The sequence below is a fragment of the Drepanopeziza brunnea genome (assembly GCF_022702325.1).
Source record: "Drepanopeziza brunnea f. sp. 'multigermtubi' strain 214-2 chromosome Unknown ctg4, whole genome shotgun sequence".
NCBI classification, from domain to species: domain Eukaryota; kingdom Fungi; phylum Ascomycota; class Leotiomycetes; order Helotiales; family Drepanopezizaceae; genus Drepanopeziza; species Drepanopeziza brunnea.
In genome coordinates, this window is record NW_027094067.1 from 1,720,065 (window position 1) to 1,739,445 (window position 19,381).

At 51.2% G+C, this 19,381-nt stretch overlaps 4 protein-coding genes across 4 annotated transcripts; 2 read left to right on the top strand and 2 right to left on the bottom strand.

Moving 5' to 3' along the window:
* Positions 1-36: 36 nt before the first annotated feature.
* L3040_003279 (uncharacterized protein) lies at positions 37-1,899 on the bottom strand (the record flags this gene model as incomplete). Its single annotated transcript, XM_007293701.2, has 2 exons — positions 37-1,684; positions 1,868-1,899. The coding sequence occupies 2 exons, from the start codon at positions 1,897-1,899 to the stop codon at positions 37-39; spliced, it is 1,680 nt and encodes a 559-aa protein (XP_007293763.2).
* Positions 1,900-3,920: 2,021 nt separating this feature from the next.
* L3040_003280 (uncharacterized protein) lies at positions 3,921-5,053 on the top strand (the record flags this gene model as incomplete). Its single annotated transcript, XM_007293700.2, has 3 exons — positions 3,921-3,983; positions 4,113-4,213; positions 4,318-5,053. The coding sequence occupies 3 exons, from the start codon at positions 3,921-3,923 to the stop codon at positions 5,051-5,053; spliced, it is 900 nt and encodes a 299-aa protein (XP_007293762.2).
* A 2,320-nt stretch (positions 5,054-7,373) lies between these two features.
* Positions 7,374-8,499, top strand: L3040_003281 (uncharacterized protein; the record flags this gene model as incomplete). Its single annotated transcript, XM_007293699.1, has 2 exons — positions 7,374-7,488; positions 7,604-8,499. 2 exons carry the CDS (start codon positions 7,374-7,376, stop codon positions 8,497-8,499), a joined length of 1,011 nt encoding a protein of 336 aa, XP_007293761.1.
* Positions 8,500-13,074: 4,575 nt separating this feature from the next.
* Positions 13,075-17,470, bottom strand: L3040_003282 (uncharacterized protein; the record flags this gene model as incomplete). The annotated part of the gene is made up of 8 exons (XM_007293697.2): positions 13,075-13,213; positions 13,374-14,203; positions 14,257-15,077; positions 15,188-15,613; positions 15,729-15,812; positions 15,929-15,959; positions 16,024-17,092; positions 17,151-17,470. 8 exons carry the CDS (start codon positions 17,468-17,470, stop codon positions 13,075-13,077), a joined length of 3,720 nt encoding a protein of 1,239 aa, XP_007293759.2.
* Positions 17,471-19,381: the final 1,911 nt, after the last annotated feature.

Consider the following 19,381-nt stretch of genomic DNA (forward strand, 5'->3'; position numbering starts at 1 on the left):
ACGCCCAAGAAATGCCATGCAAATAGCCTCCAAAATTCAGCCAGACGAGCCTCCGCAGCAGCTACCTTTTACCGGGCCATCAACTGCACCATCCGCCACGGTCTCGGCTATACCGTCCAATGCCGCGCTAAAACCGACCTTCTTGTGTATCTCACATCCTATACACTGACAGTCATCTCCACAGGGGCATCCACCTTCATCCCCTGCGCATGGCATAGGGTCGCGATGTATGCTGCACCCCAGACATTCGCAATCATCGCCACACGGACAGCTTTTCGTGTCTCCACCACAGCCGTCTCCCGAGAAGGGGTAGTTGACGAAGAAAAAGTCGGCGGCTGAAAGGCTTTGCTCTTCGCAGTTTCCTGAGGTCGTACTGGAGGGCGTGTGGGCGGTCGGTGAGGGTACTGTGTCCGCGGACTGGGGCTGAGTTGTGGCAGCTCCGTTGCCGTCTAGTGCGTGTCTATTTGTGTAAGATTCACTGGCGCCGATTTGCTGTGTGTTGTAGGCTGAACGAACGTAGTTTTGAGTAGCGTCATTATACGGGTGAGCCGCACAGCCTACACATTGACAGCTCTCGCCGCAGCAACACGAGTGGATGGTATCGAGGCTGTCGGGGGCGAGCTGTATATCATGCGGTTGTTGTCCAGCAGGGATTGGGGATTGCGAGTAGTTGTTTGTGCGAATACTTTGTCGCCAGGAGGCTGGCTGAAGTGGGTTTTGGAAGGACCCATAGGTAGCTGGGTATGTAAAAATAGTTGGCTGAGGGGCGAACTGCGGGTACATAACCGGGCTGAAATGCATCCCACCTTGTGATGGCATCTGATGGGGCGCCATATGAGGGGTGGATTGGGTAGAGGTCATGGAGTCTGTCTTTGACAGCGCCGAGGAACAACAACTTGCTGCTGGTGGCTCCGAGACTTCCGAGTTCGAGCTGGAACTTGATGTGTGGCTATGGCTGTTCTGCTTTGGGGCACAGCACGACTTCCCGTTTTGTGCCTTGGGTATGCTACCATTCTCGAAGGGGGGTTCCTTTCCGGTTACATTCCCATCAACAAACTTGCCCGAATCACCACTGCTGAACGATGTTTGCGTGGCTAGAGGACTTTCCACGACCTGGTCCAGACAGCTATTGGGAACCCCTCCATTGGCGAAGCCGTTGGCTCCATTATGTTGCATCGAATGTGTAGGAGGTTGTAGCGGAAGCATGAATTGAGGTTGCATTTGCGCATACTGCTGCACGTACCCGTACATCTGCGGAGCCGGAGCCGCCATGGTATAGCCATTTTGGAAATGGACCGGTACTTGGGGTCGCTCATATTGTTGAATATTGACTTGGTTCACATCCATCCGTTCCAAATTGGCAAGATCGAAAGACTGTTTCCGGCCAGATGCGGACTTTGGTTTGCCAACTTTGAAAGTGTACCTGGTTGGAGATGACAGTTCTGCTCCGGTCGAGTCCGTGAGTCGTGCAGGCGTAGATCTTCCGTCCTGCGAAGTTGCATCACTGCCGCAATGACAAGTCTGCTTTCTAGGAATCGCGGCCGTCACACTACCACAGCCGCATGGTTGGTCTCGAGGATGTGGGCACGCGCTCAAAGGTCTTCCCGGCTTCCTGACAGGAACCATCAATCTCTCGCTGGCGTGATTACATTTCGTGGATCGGTGGCCTCGGATACATGGCTCACTGGGGTGTTATACCTCGTCAGTAAATGCCCAAGTGAAAATGGGGAGTGAGGCAGAGAAAGAGAAAGAGAGGGGAGAGAGAGAGAGAGGGTCCACGGTGTCCTCGGTGAGTAGGAGCACCGGCGCAGATATACGCGCGCAGCCGTGCCATGGTCCAACAAAAGAGGGGGCCGCCAGGACGTACCAGGCCATCTTCATTCCATTGATCAAGGGCATCTTCTGACGTTCGGCCGGGTGCCGCTGAACAGTTTTATGATTGATCTGTAAGGTGCTGCTGACAACACAACACGCTGCCAGAGGTCGACACTTTTGAGAGAAGGGTCCTTTCTGTCGGAGTCTTGGTATATGCTTTTCCGGCTGAGCCTGCCCGCCTGCATGAGCTGGCTGGCTGGCCCTCGAGAGTCGGGACAGACAGGTGAGGCTGTACTCGGATCCGTACAATCAGGGTTTGGGTCTGACTTTGAAGGTTCCACAAACGACGTTCTGGGTCTGGTAAGGCTGCTCAGCAGCTGACCAGCGGGCAGACAAGGGGAACGGTATCGGATAGGATTTTCGTTGGGTCCACGGAGCAAAGATCAGCCATAGGAGGACAAGAGGAATGTCTGGTTGGGGGGGGGGGGTTGTTAGAAAGGGGGGGCGTATTGGGGGCGTGTCTGGAGAGAGGCGAGGTAGGACAAAGCACAGAGAGCGGGTTTGAGCTGATTTAAGTACCCAACACGAGGGGGGAGTCAGTATCAGCCAGATAGGAGGAGCGAAGAGAGTGTTAAGAGTCAAGACAGAAGAAAGGAGAGGAGATAGAGATAGATGAATGTTCAGTGTATTTCGCGAAACTAGACTTACATAAGTCCAGTTCCGGGCGGGTTGTGCGGTGGAGACGGAAAATACTGCTTCTTTATTCAATCTCCTTGGGGTTCATGGCGTGAAGGTAGAATGGACGTGGGCGGAACTATGTTTGAAGGGTTTTGAGGTGGAGGGGCGATCATGAGCAGGTTTTCGTTGGTTCACCGCCCTCCGGGTCCACGCCCCACCATTTAGCGAGTCAAGGGGGAGGGGGGCAGTATATAGTTGGACGGAGGTACCTGCTACCTTGAGACGGGCTCGCAAGAAGGGCAACAACCATAACAAATACTTACGCTGGATACCATGATGGGCCCTTCTCGGTGTGGAAATCTCAGATGACAACCGTGTTGGGAGAGCAGATATGGAGGTGCTGCTGATCGCATCTACATATATGCGTATGCACATATTATTCATATATATATACATCATACATAATACATAATACATGTACATACCTACCGTATATATATATTTCAAATCATTAAGATGGTGCTGCCAGAGGTCCGGCCAGGCCTTTTATGACTTACGGCACGACAGTGGGGTCCCCTTGAGGCACGTGTCACAGAGGCTCTTATCTAATCGCTGGATAGCGGGGTGATGGTCACGGGCCACGAGGGTGGAGGGATTGGAAGGAGGAGAAAGCATGACTGTGTTATTCATTTTACTGTTGTTGTTATTGTTGTTGTTGTGTTATTATTTTGATTATCATGATTATGATTATTCTCCAAGAGAAGACAACAACAGAACCTGTTCCAAAAACACACACCACTTCACCTTCCTCACCCTCCCCCCCAATATCCCGAGTCATCTGCCGCCGTCAGTACCTCGAGTAGCTTTCGGAAAATGTGTCGAGTTCGGTAAGGACGCCGACACTAGGGAGTCTCGCATTGTCGGAAACCTCAACGCCACGAGGGACATCTTGTGCAAGGAAAAAAAAACAGAGCAACGTCACGCCCGAAAGTCCCAAAAGGCCGAGGTAGTCAATCCTACACATCCGCTCACCTCGCTCAGGTCAACACGATCGACCAGACCGAATTCTCAAGAAAGATCCTACCAAGTTTCATCTCACCTTCCCCTGAGCCAGGGACCAACGTCAATCACAATCCAACCCACGATACCCCACGCCGTACGCAAAGCAAAGCCCCTCCGGCTTATCCTCGCAATTCTCTAGCCAGGTCGCAAAGCCGCGCCACCTTTCTCGGCACCGACGCACCGCACCGAGCCGTATCTCCGCGCGCCCGGTCACCAGCTCGCTGACAAAGTAAAAAAAATCTTACGTACGGCCACATCCACTCTCAGAGCAAACAGACGCCTGAAACCCAGAACCCACGTGATCGGCTCCCCCTATCCGGGGGTCTGTTTACTCGCTTCTCAGCTAGCGAGATACTGTCGCTGCTATGGCGACCGAGGATGACGACCTTGACGGCGGTCTCGACCTTTTTACAGAGCCGCCTGATTATGTACGTCCGACCCGCACGTTCTTCAAGCGATAGATGTCCTGTTTGTGGAACGCGCTCTCGTTCACTCGCTTCCATCTTATATAATTTTCAGCAAATGACTCTACCCAACCTCGCACTGATATTCCCCAGTACCCACCCTCCCCTAAAGCCACAACAGAGTCTCACACCCTCCTCTCCGGACGCACCCTGACCGTCTCTCTAGTCGGCCACAACCCCCTCTGGGGCCACCAGTACGTTGAAACCCTCCTCGATATGCTTTCCCACTTCTCCTCCCTCACAGGACTGCAAATATCTGCCCCTCTGACTCTCCCACCTCTCACTAATACCCAACTAGCCTCTGGAACGCAGGCCGCCTCATCTCCACCTACCTCGAGAAGAACCCCTCTCTCATCGCCAACAAAACCATCCTCGAACTCGGGGCGGGTGCGGGCCTCCCCAGCCTCGTGTGCGCAGAAATCGGCGCCAAAAAGGTCCTCGTGACCGACTACCCAGACCCAGATCTCATCGCCAACCTCCGGCAGAATATCGACGCCTACTACTCCACCCCAGGCCGCCGCTGCAGCAACAAGCAGAGTCTCGCAGCCGAGGGCTACTGCTGGGGCGCCGACGTCCAGCCGCTGCTCGCCTACCTACCAGCAGCCGCAGCAGCACCCTCAACCGGGGCCGGAGTCGAGGCCGCGAGCCTGCAGCAGGGCTTCGACGTCCTCATCCTCGCCGACCTCCTATTCAACCACTCGGAGCACGCCAAGCTCCTCGCCACCATCGAGCGCACGCTGCGCCGGGGCAGCGACGCACAGGCCCTCGTCTTCTTCACGCCCTACCGGCCCTGGCTGTTCGAGCGGGACATGGCCTTCTTCGCCCTGGCGCGGGCGCGGGGCTTCGCGGTCGAGAAGGTGCTGGAGGAGATGATGGCGGAGGTTATGTTTGTGGAGGATCGCGGCGATGAGAAGATGAGGAGGACGGTGTTTGGGTTTGTGCTTCGCTGGGGGGAGAGGGGTGAGGGGGGTGAGGGGAGTGAGGGGGGAGAAGGGGGAAAGGGAGAGGGAGCAGAGGGGGGGAGTGTGATGTGAGTGGGTGTGAGGTGAGGGCAGTGAGTGTATCTTCTGTCTCACAACAAACGATCTCTTGGAATGCATGCATAGCGGGTGAAAAGATGGAAGGGAGAAATACAGTAAAAATTCCGTCCGGAGTAACGACAGGTGAAACCAGAAATCCTCATCTGCACTTCTGCAGGAATTCAGGAATGCAGCTAGCTCGCAGCGAAGGGACAAAGTGGCCTCTCTCTCTCTCTCTCTCTCTCTCTCTCTCCTTCCACTCATCCATTCATTCCATTCATCCATCCGCACATACTACCTCGTAAAGTAAATCTGTCGTTGGTATCTACCTGTATGTATATGTATGTATATATATATATATATATATATATATATATATATATATAAACATGTATACATGTTTATCACATCTATCATCTTATTTCATTCGTAGAAGAGCTTGCTCGCTTGCTTGCCTGCTTGCCTGGATGATGGCTGGATAAGGAAAATGGGGAAATGCGTATACTCTGTATGTATATATATATATATACTTAAAAAAAAGAATATGGCAAAAAAAAGTTTTAAAAGAAAAAAGAAAGAGAAAAAGAGGGGGGGGGGGAAGGAGAGAGAGAGAGAGAGAAATTGAGATTGAAACTGAGGAATGCGATGGTTTTTTCTATCGTGTCTAGATTGTATAGTTTTTTTAAAAAAAGATTGGAAAGATTGGAAAGATTGGAAAGATTGGAAAGATTGGAAAGATTGGAAAGATTGGAAAGATTGGAAAGATTGGAAAGATTGTATATATATATATGTGTGTGTGTGTGTGTGTGTGTGCTTAAAAAAAAGGATATGAGTAGATGATTTTTTTTGTAGTTTTGGGTTTTGGATTTTGGGTTTTGGATTTTGTGGGTTGAGGTTTGTGGATTTGGGAGAAGGAGAGAGAGAGAGAGAGAGAGAGAGAGAGAGATATGAGATTTTGGGGCATTAGTGAGCTGGCTGTTGGAGTAGGAGAGGGAGGGAGGAGGGATGGATTAGATTGGATGGGTGGGTGGATGGGTGGATGGGTGGATGGGTTAGGTAGGGAGATGGCTTCAAAAAAGAAAAGAAAAATTGGGGAGGGACTAGGTAATGTTGGATAGTTTTTACTTCTGTATTGGATTATCTTGTTCTGTTGGTGATGGTTTTACTTCTGTATTGGATTATCTTATTCTGTTGGTGATTATTTGATTTCCCTTCCGCTGAGAGATTCAGCCGCAGATCCCTCTTTTAGGGGGAGGGGTACAGTGATGGATGGGAAAGCTGGTTCGCGAGTTGGCTGGGTCGGCCGTTATTATGGGTGTCAGCTGTTTATCTGGTCAGATGATCGACGGTTTGGTGATACATGCGGAGTATATATATATATATATCCGTACGTCAGTCAGTCAGCCAGTCAGTCAGCCAGTCAGTCAGTCAGTCAGTCAGCTTACACGAAGACTGATTGATTGACAGCTGAAAAGAAAAAAGAAGAAAAGAAGAAAAAAGTAAAGACCCTGTCGGCTTGGCCGAGCTGAAGGATGGACACACATACCGCTACACACATACACGCATATGAATGTACAACGTGCCGTACGAAGCATGGGTGTACTTATCGTACAACAGTCAGCAGCTGAGTTGTTAAATATAGATCGATTATCTTACTGACATCTCGTCGATACATACATACATACCGGTATGCACTCTTTATATTGATGTTTCTCTTTCTCTCAAGAGCGGACAAAGCTTGGACTCGAATGCCACGACCGGCTTATCGCCCGCCTCGTTGGGTTTGACGTAGGCGGACGGACTTAGTCACTTATTGCTTACGGTTGATCGGTTGTTTAGCTTGCCAGATTGGAAGATCCGGCGTAGACACTTATGGTATATGCCTAAGCATATGTCTCTCACCCGCTTGGCGAAGATGACGCTCTGCTCGTATTGGCGTTGCTGGAGCGAGATCAGCTCGGGTAATCAATCAGCTTGGGCGGGGTGAAGGAGCCGTGCGACATGGTTGTAGTCAGCTGGGTTCGCTGCGTTCCCTTACCTACCCTAACTAACTACTTACCTACTTACCTACCGACCGACCGACCTACTTATCTATAAAGAGGAAGGACGGGCGGGGAAGAAAGGGGGTCGGTCGGTGTGTGAGCTTTGTCTCTTTTCTTTCCCATCAACCTGGTTTGACAGAATTGTCTCGCTTTCCCCTCGAGAGTCGACAGAGATATTTTTCTCATACTTGCTGAACCGACTTGGCTTTGAACTGAGTCGAAACTCAAAAGACTCCCGACTCTGACTCTAAGTATCTGGTACCTGCATAACTCCCAATACAAGTACCTACAATATGCGTCTCCTACCCTGCTTGACGATCCTGGCCGTAGGGCTGATGGCCCCCGTGCTGGCTTACCCTGGTCCGAGTCCAGCTGCTCCATCTACCGGTACATCTACACTATCAAATTGTAGGCCAGTTCCTCTCCCGTCCAGCACATCACATCACATCACATCACATCACATCACATCACATTACATTGACATGTATATTTCCTTCTAAGCATCTCGCTAACCCATCCGCAGTTCCTAAGCCGCCGGTTAAAACGCCGATAAAGCCCTTCCAACCAGACTGCGCAGCAATTCTCTGCATCGCCGAGATGCAAGTCGTCTACGACCAAACAACTGGTACCTGTGGCTGTGAATGGATCCCCGGCTTCGGGCCCGCAGCTATCGACACCAGAAGTGCCGACGTCGTCGAGGTCGACCCGTCAACTTGCCCGACTATCCGTTGCAGAGCCGGCTACCACGCCCTCTACCTACCCAGCAAGAAAGTGTGTACCTGCGTGCCTGATGCGCCGGATCCAAGCACGTGTCCGACGCTCGAGTGCACTTCGACGACGCACCCGGTCTACCACCCCGAGACGAAGAGCTGCTCGTGCGAGCCCAACGCTCTCGTCTGTCCGAACATCATCTTCTGCGCCGCGGGCAGCACGAAAGTGCAAGATCCCAAGACGAAGGTGTGCGCGTGCAAGATCACGAACCCGATTCCCGCGACGTGTCCGCTGTTCAAGTGCGTGCAAGGCACCCACGTGGTGTACCACCCGGAAACCGACAAGTGCAGCTGCGACACCGACTGCCCTGATCTCATCTGCATCGCGGAAAAGCAGCCGGTGTGGGACTCGGCCACCAACAGCTGTAGCTGCCAGTGGATCCCGGGTCTGGAACCATCCCCGGATCCGATGGCCGTGACGGCGCGCAGCGCCACCGCCATGTCTACGACTCCAACCCTGCCTCCAAGACCGACAGCGCGTTCACCAATCACCTCCAAACCCAAGCCCAAGCCTACGATCAAACCAGGCCCGCTTCCTGGATGTAGAGACGTCTTCTGCATCTCAGAACAACACCCCGTGTTCAATGCCACATCGGGAAAGTGCGAATGCGAATGGATTCCCGGGCTAGAACCTTCCTTAATTGTCTAGGTAGTGTGAGGTGAAGAAGAAGAAGAAGAAGACGGTGAACAAGAGGAGTTTGGTGATGGACGTGTAGGCTGAGCTGGGCTGGGCTGGGCTGGGCTGGGTCGGACTGGACTGGACTGGATCGAATCGGTTCCGTTATATTGAACTTTGTTCTATTCTGTTTCGTATTACAGCCATCGTAACTTGAAATGAATAGGCTTTGAAACTTATAAACTGGTCCCAAGAAAACTGATATGCAAAAGCAGACCCGCAATGCACATTGCAGTTGTTGTTGTTGTTGTTGTGGTTGTGGTTGTTTTTATCTACGTCAGGCAGGTAGCCCTAGGACCTCCCACGGGGGGTACGGCGACGTGCCAAGCCAAGCAAGCTACGGAGTTACATACATACATACCTAGGTACCTAGGTACCTTACCTACAAGAAGGCCCCAGAAAGCAAATCCCTAGTTGCTGTAGCGAGAGCAGAGCTACGCTACTGTCGTGTGTGCGGCCCTTCCCTTACAGATAGGATGGATCACAACGAGAGGAAATCTCTCGCGTCGAGGGGAAACCACAAAGGGAGAGTCAAGCAGGTATGTACAGACAGACAGACAGACAGACAGACAGACGGCTGTAGCTAGCTAGCTAGCTAGTAGCGTAGCGGACGATGCATGCACAGTGCAGTAACTACTAGTCTTGTAAACCTATATACCCGCACGACAAAAACTGTCAATAGAACAGTTGATTATTGACTCAGTAAATGGATAGAGAGATGGATAATGAAAGTGAGTTTTAGGTGGTTCTTTTCTTTCCCCCTCCCTTCTTCCCCCCCCACCGAGGAATAAACCCAAACCCAGACGCAGAAGAAGAAGAAGAAGAAGAAAAAGAAAAAGAAAAGAAAAAAAAGAAGAAGAAGAAGAAGAAGAGAAAAGGAAAGAAAGGAAGAGAAAAGAGGAAAGAGGAAAGAGGAACCAACATCTCTAGAATACGGGAGACAGGGCTCACTCGTGAGTAGGAGGTGCGAGGCTTGGCTTGGCTAGGACGGGAACGGAAGGTGAGGAAGGTGGTCGGTCGTTACGAGATGTGCTTGTTGTGGGTGTAGTGGAGTGGAGTGTAGTGGAGTGTAGTGTAGGCTGCTGTGTATGTACGTGCTGTACCTGCTGTACCGTATGTGTTCTGTTTGCGTGAACCAAGCAGCTTTGTGAGGAAGGGAGGGGAGGGGAGGGTAGGGGAGGGTAGGTGAGGGTAAGGTAGGGTAAGGTAGGTAGCTGATGCAATCAATCAATCAACCAACCAACCAACCAACCAACCAAAAAAAAAAAAAAAAAAAAAAAAAAAAAAACCTCGCTCCTTCTTTCTCCCTAGGTATCGATCGGGCTTGCATCCATCCATCCATCCACCTACCTACCTACTCCCCAAACGCCACGCCACACAGGAAGGATCGAATATCTCCATCCCATCCCTCCCTTCCTTTCCTTCCTTCCTTTCCTTCCCAGCTCGACAAACCCCCACCCACCCACCAACTCTCACGGATTCATACCGCTATATTCCTCTCAGATGCCCTATTCAAACCGTGCGGAGGGAATAGATAGATCCTGCAGGCAAGCTAGTGAGTGAGTGAGTGAGTCCGTGGTTGCAGTAGGGTTCAGACCGGAGTCCTTGTCCGATGGCGCAAGCGAGCAAGCGACCGTATGCGATGGGAGCTTTGTTCGTGAGAGGGCGCGTAGGCTCGTCTGATAGAGGAAAGGGAAATGTGTTGAGGGGGGGGAGGAAGAGGAGGATGGGATGGACAGTTAGCAGCGCTAGATGAGTGAGTCTATGCACCCGTAGGAAAGTATCGATGTGAGGGGTCGGTATCTTCTTCGGATCGGAGGCAGATTTTGGATCTTGAAAATGGAACTCCGTGACTTTTAGGTAGGCTTGGAAGTCGGTTGGTGAGGCTCCGAGGGGGCGCAGGTAGGCAATCGCCTCTCGTGGTATAGAGGGCGGTAAAGGCGGTCGAGTAGTGAGTGCTCTTGGGCCATCGGTTGAATAAACGTTGAGCCCTTTTGCAAAAGACGATATGTAGCGGGGTCTTGTGCTTGCGGCAAGAGCAAGTGGTTTTAGCGTCCTCGTAACGGTACTTGCGGTAGGACCAAGAGAAGTCTCCGTATCGTATGCGTATAGCAAGGAGTCGGTGCAGGGACTTTTGGAAGAGTTCAAGTTCCGGCGGTGCTTTGTTGGTCTACGCGAGGCCCCAATCGCGATACCAAGCAGAGAGCTCCTTTCTCTTTTCTCTCTACCACTTCTGTCTAGAGTTGTAGTACAGCTCTTTGGTGATTAACCTCACTCCAAAGGCAGTAGGCTCCGAGGTGGGACCCAGCAAGTCTCATTCACAGTGCCTCGACGTCTTCGATTTCCATCTCAGATCCGACACCCCGCCGGGCGCCGACCTCACCGGCGCTCACTCTCGTCGTTCGATACATACCATGCCAGCCGAAAGATATCGTCGGGTTGATCGGAGAGGACACCCACGATTGCACGGGCGTGATCGTCGCCGGCGCGCTTTCCGTACAGCCTCGCACCGTTGTTGATGCGCCGAAGTAGCGGCGCTGGAGCGGGACAGTACCGGTATGCGAACAAGGGGCGGGGGGCCGTGGTGAGAGAGAGAGAGAGAGAGAGAGGGGCCGACTGACTGGCCAGGAACTAAGAACTACTTACCTTACCTACCGTACCTACATCGATGTCTCCTTCCTGACCCGACACCAAGTGCATGCAAGGAACCCAGATTTCTAGGTAGTGCGGTTGGAATTCCGCGAGGCTGACTCAGCCGTTCTCGCGCTCCAGTGCTCCACGGGCCTGTCAAATGTTACTTACCCCTACCGTGCACGGCTTCTCAGCGTCTGATCTGGCAACCGCATTGAGATTAAACTCACTGCTCCTTAAGTATTAGCACAGCTTACGGTACGGCCCGCCTGCACGGTCGAAAAGTCTCCGACGCGCGACATCCGAAGCTCAAAGCCGTGGTCAGGCACGTACGGTACGTACGGTACCTTACGTACTGTAGTAGGTAGGTCACATGGCATCTAAACCCCATCATCACCATCACCATCATCATCATCAGAGAGGAAGGGAGTGATCCGGCCCTTGATGATTCCCGCGATCAACATCGCCACTACGTACGAAGCGCAGGCTTCTTTCTCCTCCCAACCGTCCTTCCTCTCGACGACCAAATCCCCACGAGAGGATTTGATTTCCAAGCCGGGAATTCCGTGATAAGGCTTTTAAAGCGGGGCAGGGCACGCCGCGACCTACGTAGTACTTAGTAGTACTACCACCTACGTATACTCCACAGCTACAGCTACAGCTACCCCACATCAAACCTCACATACCTACCTACTACGTATAACACCCAAACCAGACCCCAAAGGCACCCCCGACGCCACCGCCAAGAGCTGCGCGTATGTACCGGTATGTACCTATGTACGCACGCCCAGCGAGCACCGTGCCCGCAAGCAAAGCCAGCCGCCCATCGGCAGAAACGGGCGCTTCCGATACCGCTACCGCTACCGCTACCGCTACCGGTATGTCCGTCACATTCTCCTCTCTCTGGCAAACTGCTTACACCCACACACCCACCCAACCCTCATTGATGGATGGATGGTAGGAGAATGGAAATGGACCGCGGCGGAGAGAGAGCCCGTCTCGGTTTGCGAGGCCGAGAGGAGAGGAGAGTAGAGGAGAGTTGGGTTGGGTTGGGGGAAAAAGTCTGCCGGCCGGCTTTCGCGAATGTTCGTCTCTTTCGGGCAGGACTGATTGATATCTTTTCTCGGATTGGGAGGTGATGCGCGCCATGGCAAGGGATGGATGGACTTAGCTAGTTTTTTTTTTTTTTTTTTTTTTTTTTTTTGGTGGGGGGATTATGGGGGAAGGGGGGGGGGGGGGGGGGGGGGGGATGGATGGACTTAGCTAGTTTTTAGGTTGTTTTTTTTTTCAAAAATTTCTTCTTCTTCAATCAATCTTCTTCTCTTGACCTCTTGTGGAAACGCAAAGAAGTAAGCGTGGCGCGTCGCGAGACTTCAGAGTGAAATAAATAGGAGGAGAAGCGAGGTAAAGTTGAATTCGGAATATGCTCACCCCCTACCCCTCAAACAACGAAGCCAACTTTCACTGAGATACGTGAGTGAAAACTATCAAGATCGGTTGCTGGCACACAGCAAAGAAAAGAAAAGAAGCAGAAGCACAAGCACAAGCAAGTTGGAAAGAGACAAAAAGGTCCCAAGAGAAACATAATACGATTGAATTTTTATTCATAGCGCTTGCCGTGCCATATGCATTACCGAGGGGGTATCTCTGAACCATTATTCCCATCACAATCGCCCCTGAACCCCTGAAATCCAGACTCTGCCCCCATCATCCAGATAATCCCACAATGTTCAACACCCCTCCCGCACCATTTTAAACACCTTCCCCGAATCCCACACTCCCAAAGCACCTCGTGACGGTCCACTGTATCTGTCTGGCCTGGACCGCCCAAGCTGGATATCAGATCTATCGTGCGTGTATCTTTCCCGTCGTTATATTATCGTTAACTCGTTCGATCGTCCCATCCCTGGACTCGGTTCAACATGTGAACCAGCCCCCTTTCTCCCATTGTCCAGGTATGTATGTTGCTTCTCGTCTCAGATCTGGGTATACTATACCTCTGAGCAGCAAATCGAGGCGTTGAAAGTCGATTGGCTTCAAGATCCAGGCATCGAAACTGGAAAAAAAAAAAGTAGGTAAGTATGGGAACACTGGACTGGGGGAATTGGGGAAATCGGAGTTGGAGACTCGGACTCGGAATTAATGGCCCGTGCGGCCTTGGCAGCCAACAGCATCGGAAAGGCTTTCACAAAGGAGGAGAGGAGACGGAGACATACCCGCTCTCAATGTAATCAGAGCGTCTCTCTTCCGACAGAGAAGCCGAGACAGCAATGATCGGTGTCCTAGGACCAAGGGACCGCAACTCCGCGAGTTCTTTCTCATATTGGCGAATCATCTTGGTCGATACCATGCCATCGACGAGAGGCATTTGGATATCCATCAGAATAACATCCACCTTCCCCGAGTTCAGCGCAAAATGGTCGTGGCATTCTTGTCCATCATTCACATGCTCCACAAGATGACCCAGCTTCGCGAGTCTCCGGGTTAGAAGCCGAGCATTGATCGGGTTATCCTCCGCAATGAGCACTGACAGGATTCCTCGCGGGCGCTCACTCTGCGCAGCCATATCCGGGAACGGGAAATTAGATCTGGCAGCACTTAAAGGAATGGAAGACAATCCATCCATCTGGCTTCCAGGCGATGCCACATTTGATCCCTCTTCTCCTGGTGACGGTGATAGAACATGGTTCTGCATTGCGGCCGGCGTAGTCTCCTGCAATTGCTCCTCGGATGGTACGAGGATAGGCGCAGTGCGCGTGTCTGACATTGATCTGAGCGTGGTCGTGGCTTTGGGGTCAAAGAATGGAGATGTCTGTGGGGGCTCCCCAGGCTCCACTACTGCGTGGTCGAATGGTAGCTCGATACCAAATATTGTGCCTTTACCTAGTTCGCTCTGCACTCGGATTTGGCCCTTCATGTTCTTGACATACCGAGCGACGACCGCGAGACCAACCCCGAGAGACTGGTCTTCGGGGACGTTGGAAGGCGTGGTTGCGCCGGAGAGGTTATCTTCGTCGATGACCTGCTCAAATTCCTGGAATAATTCCTGGGTCATGGTGTCAGCAGTACTGGGCAGGCAAGATATCCTTGTTGGCTTACGTCTAGTTGCTCTTCACTCATGCCAATGCCGGCATCTTGTACAGTTATACCAATCACTGAGCTAGACTCCTTGGTCCTGATTGGGCGGATGTCGACTTTAATGCCACCTTCGACGGAATGCTGGAAGGCGTTGCTGACCACGTTTGATAGAACTTGGCGAAGCCGAGATGCATCCCCTTTCACCATGTCAGGTATGCCCTGATGCGTCGAGACCGTCAAGGTTAGGTTCTTTCTCATGGCTTCCTTGCGGAATTGAGTGATCACGTCTGAAACGGTTACACCAAGGTCAAAAAAATCATCTGGAGAGTTTATCGGTCCATCTTCCGCTTTCGTGAGATTCAGTAGATCGTCGATAACATATATCAGAGACCTGGAGGCTTTGTGAGCCTTGCTCAGGATATCCCTGGTCGCCTCGTCGACGGGATTCTCCAAAGCCATCTCTATGTAGTTGACAATCGCATTCAGCGGCGTCCGAACTTCGTGCGAGGAGTTTCGTATCAGCAGTCTGGTCATGCGGTTGTTCTGGCCCGCTGCATCCTTCTGTCGCCAAATCTCAATGAATCTGCCGTAGAGCAAGCTCAAGACGGCAGCCGTCTCCGTCTGGTCGTCGGTCCAGCCTTTCGACAGCCCAGCAACTGTTTCAGTCCAGCGTTTGAAGCTCATCCGAGGTTCTAGATACTCGGTTCCAGACCTCTTGATTTTCTCGTACGGGTTTCCTGCCCATCGAATCTCCTTTAGTTGACCCTTCCTGAAAAACACCAGAAAGTCATTGCCCCAGACGTTGAGGGGAATCACCAGACACCCAGATATAACGTGAATACCTGGTCAACGTCAGCGCTACCACTAGATTCCGCATGGCCGAGAAAGCTCTTTCAAGGCAAAGCATGGTGACGATATGAAGAGAAGTTTGTGTGACCAGAACTTTTCGTACCTGGGGAAAACTTGATATCGGGAAAGTCCGCATTGATATTCTGTGAAGCGGTAACATGTTTGAGCCGACGACGCTGTAAGTACGCAAGTATAGCCAATGCCTCTCTATACGGGTCCAGCTTGCCAATGGTCCGAGCTTCATCGTGTATACTGAGCAGACCAAAATCAGCATCGAAAACTCGCAATAGATCCGTCGTAGAAGCCGCAATGAACCCAGCCGGATGTTGTGTGGGTGGTGCTCGCTCCGGTGGTCTTCTTGCCTCGATTCGCTGCATCAGGAGAAGACGCTGGATGTTGGTGGCCGCGCATTCGCCAATATTGCGACAGAGCTCGCGGATTGGAAGGGGGATCTTGATTCCGAGGTCACCGTAGCCGTGGCATGCTACCAAGCCCCAAAGATCGTCGTTGATGACTATAGATACTGACACTATATGACAAGAGATTAGTACAAAATATGAAATAACAAGATAACCACAGATGAATGAGTGCGCAAGGGTTTCGAGATCTTAAGTTGGAAGAGTGAAGAATGGAGGTTTACCTACTCGAACTTCGAACTCGCATGTTGGCCAAATATTTCAGATGTATGGGTGACATTGCTCGTAGATATGAGTGACTTAGATCGAGCGCTGTGAGCCAGTTAGCAAGCTTCCTCTCAGAGTATTCCGGAAGTCTGAAGAAAATGGGTTTCGATGTACATTTGTTTCCTAATGGAAACATTGGAAAGAAGGGGCCAGAGACTTACGAGTGGCAAAGGCAGCTTTGTCACGGCAGATCTAACAAATTACTTAGCACATGGTCCCTCGAACCGTTCGTGGCACAGAAGAGGAGGGTAAATACCAGTCGGGCTGTCTCTGCATCTCGGTCATACAGAATACGGATCCTATTGATCTTATAGAGCGCACGAGCTTGCTCCGGGATATCGGACGCGGGAAAGTGAAGGCCTCGATAAAGATCCAGACTAGCTTTAGGGTTGACGAGCTCAGCTTCCACACATCCGTTCTTCTGTGTGTCGAAGCGGTAAAACATGACACGGTGGAAGCCTGTAAGCTCAGATATGATCCCGACCACAATATCCAGAGCCTGCTGGACAGACTTGGTTTCCGTCAGCTGTTGCTGCGCCTGAATCATAGCATTGAACAAGCTCATCGAGGAAACGCCCGAGTGCTTCTTCTGCCGTGCGATCTTCAACACCCTCAACGGCACACTTTCGCTTCTTGTGCTCTTCAACCTCTCTTCCGGGAGGAAATCGATGTCGACCGTCTGGGTAGGCTCCGTGGGTAGGTTCTTCTCTGAGTACTGATCCGCGAGGCAGAAGACATCATGGTACTCCTCAAACTCCAGTATGACTAGATCAGTGGTTCCTTTGGAGATGTGGAGGGCGCACCACAGTTCCTTTGGCGTCCCGTCTGGCATGAGTACATGCACAGAGAAGATGTCCAAGTGGGTGTCTTCGTTCCCTTTGGCGACTGCAACCTCCGAAAGAGCATGATCGATCCGCGCAACCATGTCTTCACGACTTTCGGGGTCGAGGATATCGAGGAAGGACTTTAACGCAAACAGCTGTTCTGGGCTATGCTGAAGGACAAGCCTCGAGTTCTCGCTAGCGATCCGCACCTCGAGGCTTCCATCTTCGGCATATCTTAACGCAAGCAGAACTCCGTACTGTTGGATGGCCCCCGGTATATGGATCGGTTCGTCTTCACATCGGTAAAATTTCTGTTGGGAGGGTTCTGATATGACGCCTGGGAAGACGCCTGGTGGCCCCGTTGTCGCAGGGACTAGCTGCGTCCTTTCTGTCCTCCTTCTTTGACTGCCTTCACTACAAGCACTCGAACTTGGAATATCTGCATCGCGAAGATCGGGAGACAGCCTTCGAATCGCATGCTCGGGCGGTACTGGGAGCCACCTAGAGATCTCGGAGTAAGCATAATTCAACACTCCAAGAAATGTGAATATTGACTTACGGAGGGGGCATGTACGGCGGGGATATCCCATCTTCCAGATCCTGGCATTTTCCGCGGTCGGCATGGCTCGTCTCTCGTTCACCAGTAGCCTGAGGATCCGCAACTCTAGTCGTCGGTAGCTCTCCAAAACTAGCACTACTGTCGGGTATACCTCCTAGCACCACCTCCTCCTCCTGCTGCCGTTCCCGCGCCCGTTCCGTCCGTGGGTTTTGGTTAGTCTCCGCGTCGCCCACGAGATTTCTAATGGGAAAAATTCTCTCGACCTCAAAGTCGTCTGGATTTAAGAAGATCACAGGCTTCGGAGAGGCCTGAGTCGACATCGCGCATTTTTGAGGGCGACCTGAGCTCACATCACCTCTCGTTTCAGGAATCGCTGGGGGGGGGGGGGGGATTTCTTCCAGGACCTGGCTGGATGCGGGCAGATAGCGATTTTCGAAAATCAATTTTTTTTTTCGAAAATCGAGCTTCAACGATGGATGGGTGAGGTTTTGATGAGAGCTTGTTTTGGGGGGGGGGGCGTTGTTATTTTGCGTGCTGCATTGCAAGTGCAGGTAATAGTATGTAGGCGTGGTCGGATTTGTTTGCCAGGTCAAGGCCGCTGTGGCTGTGTCTGTAGCTGTGGCTGAGAAGCTTGGGGGTAGGGGTTGGAGGGTACAGGGTTCGAGAAACCACGATAATTAGTAGTACCTACTACTACTACTACTACTACTACTACTACTACTACTACGTACTACTAAGTCCAGTCAGGCCACTTTCCCGCTAAGTACTACCAGTACTTGCTACGTCCCAGGCGTAAGTATTACCCCTTGAGGGTAGGATAACCAGGGGTTTTAAAGTGGAAACTAGACTTTTGAGGCACCCTCGAGGGGTAATACTTAGGCCTGTACCGTGGCAACAATCCCATGCTGTGGATCAAGAGCATCCAAGAATCTCCGTGCGACCCATCGGCATCGTCAACCTCATCAGATAATAGTGGGACTTGGCGTCTCAACTTCTAGGGCCCTTTCCTAAGTAGGCGAAACAATTGCATCCCGCACCGATCTTTTCTTATAAGTACTACTAATACTAGATTGCGAGGAAACCATAACCTTTCAAAACAAATATTTTTCAACTTGAAATTGACTTACGTACCTTAACAAAAGCCGGCCGTTTTCGTACCCTGATATGTAATTAATGATATGCTATTATAAATGCTATTCGAAGCTTTGAAGCCGAGTATATTATTATACCGTTTATACGTAGTACGAATCCTTTTTTACAATTTCGCGCGCAAACCTTTTACAGCTCGTAATATTGAGCACGCCTCTCGAGATGCTAGGATACAGCTTATCAGCTCCTTCCACATCCAACGTACGTAGTAAGTTTAAGAGAGTATAGTAAAAGAAAATAAGAAAAAGACGGGATTGCATGTGCTCGAATGTTAAGAAATATCGATAAATGAAAAACGAAATTTTTTTCCAAGCCATCGTAGCTAGGTAACCCTAAAAGAGTTTGTGATCGGAAAAGCTTAAAACCAAAAAAAAAAAGGTAAAAGCAATAGTTCAGAGAGGGCGTATGTGCAATAAGGTGGAGGGATTCGCGTCCATCATTCCACCCGAGCGCGAGATCTTTATCCCGAGGTCGCGAAGAGCAGCTTACAGCAAAAGACACAGAAGCCGATACGTAGTAACATGTTATTTCTTTCTCGAGACGCAATCGCATTTGGATTAAGATACATGTCTGATTTCCTCGCTATTTCATAAGCGGCGCGGGACACTATTGTTTCGCGGGACAGGATTGTTTCGCTCACTTTTACTGTAAGGAAGGGTCTCAAAAGTTGAGACGTCGAGTCCCACGATTACGAATAAGATTCTAGTACGATACGATTCGGTTCGATATGTCCCATGCATCGGGCCGTCACATTTGCCATCGGAGCCTCTGGCGCGCATCAATCAAACTCAATACTGGTACTTACCTACTTACTGCGTGCAGCCAAGCCAAAGGCATATCAGGGATAGGAGAAAAAGGAACCCCACAAAAAGTAGAACCGAAAAACTCTACAGCCCTGAAAGGACGATGGTGATTGAAGCTAGTACTGCGTACTACGTACTATACGTAGTAGTACTACCACGGTACAGGCGTACTTACTCTCCCCCCCCATGAATAAATGTCGGACCCAGTTTAGGCCCATAAATCATAGAGCGGTGGTTTCTTACGTAGTAATGGCTCAAAGCCCTGTCAACTCCACTGTA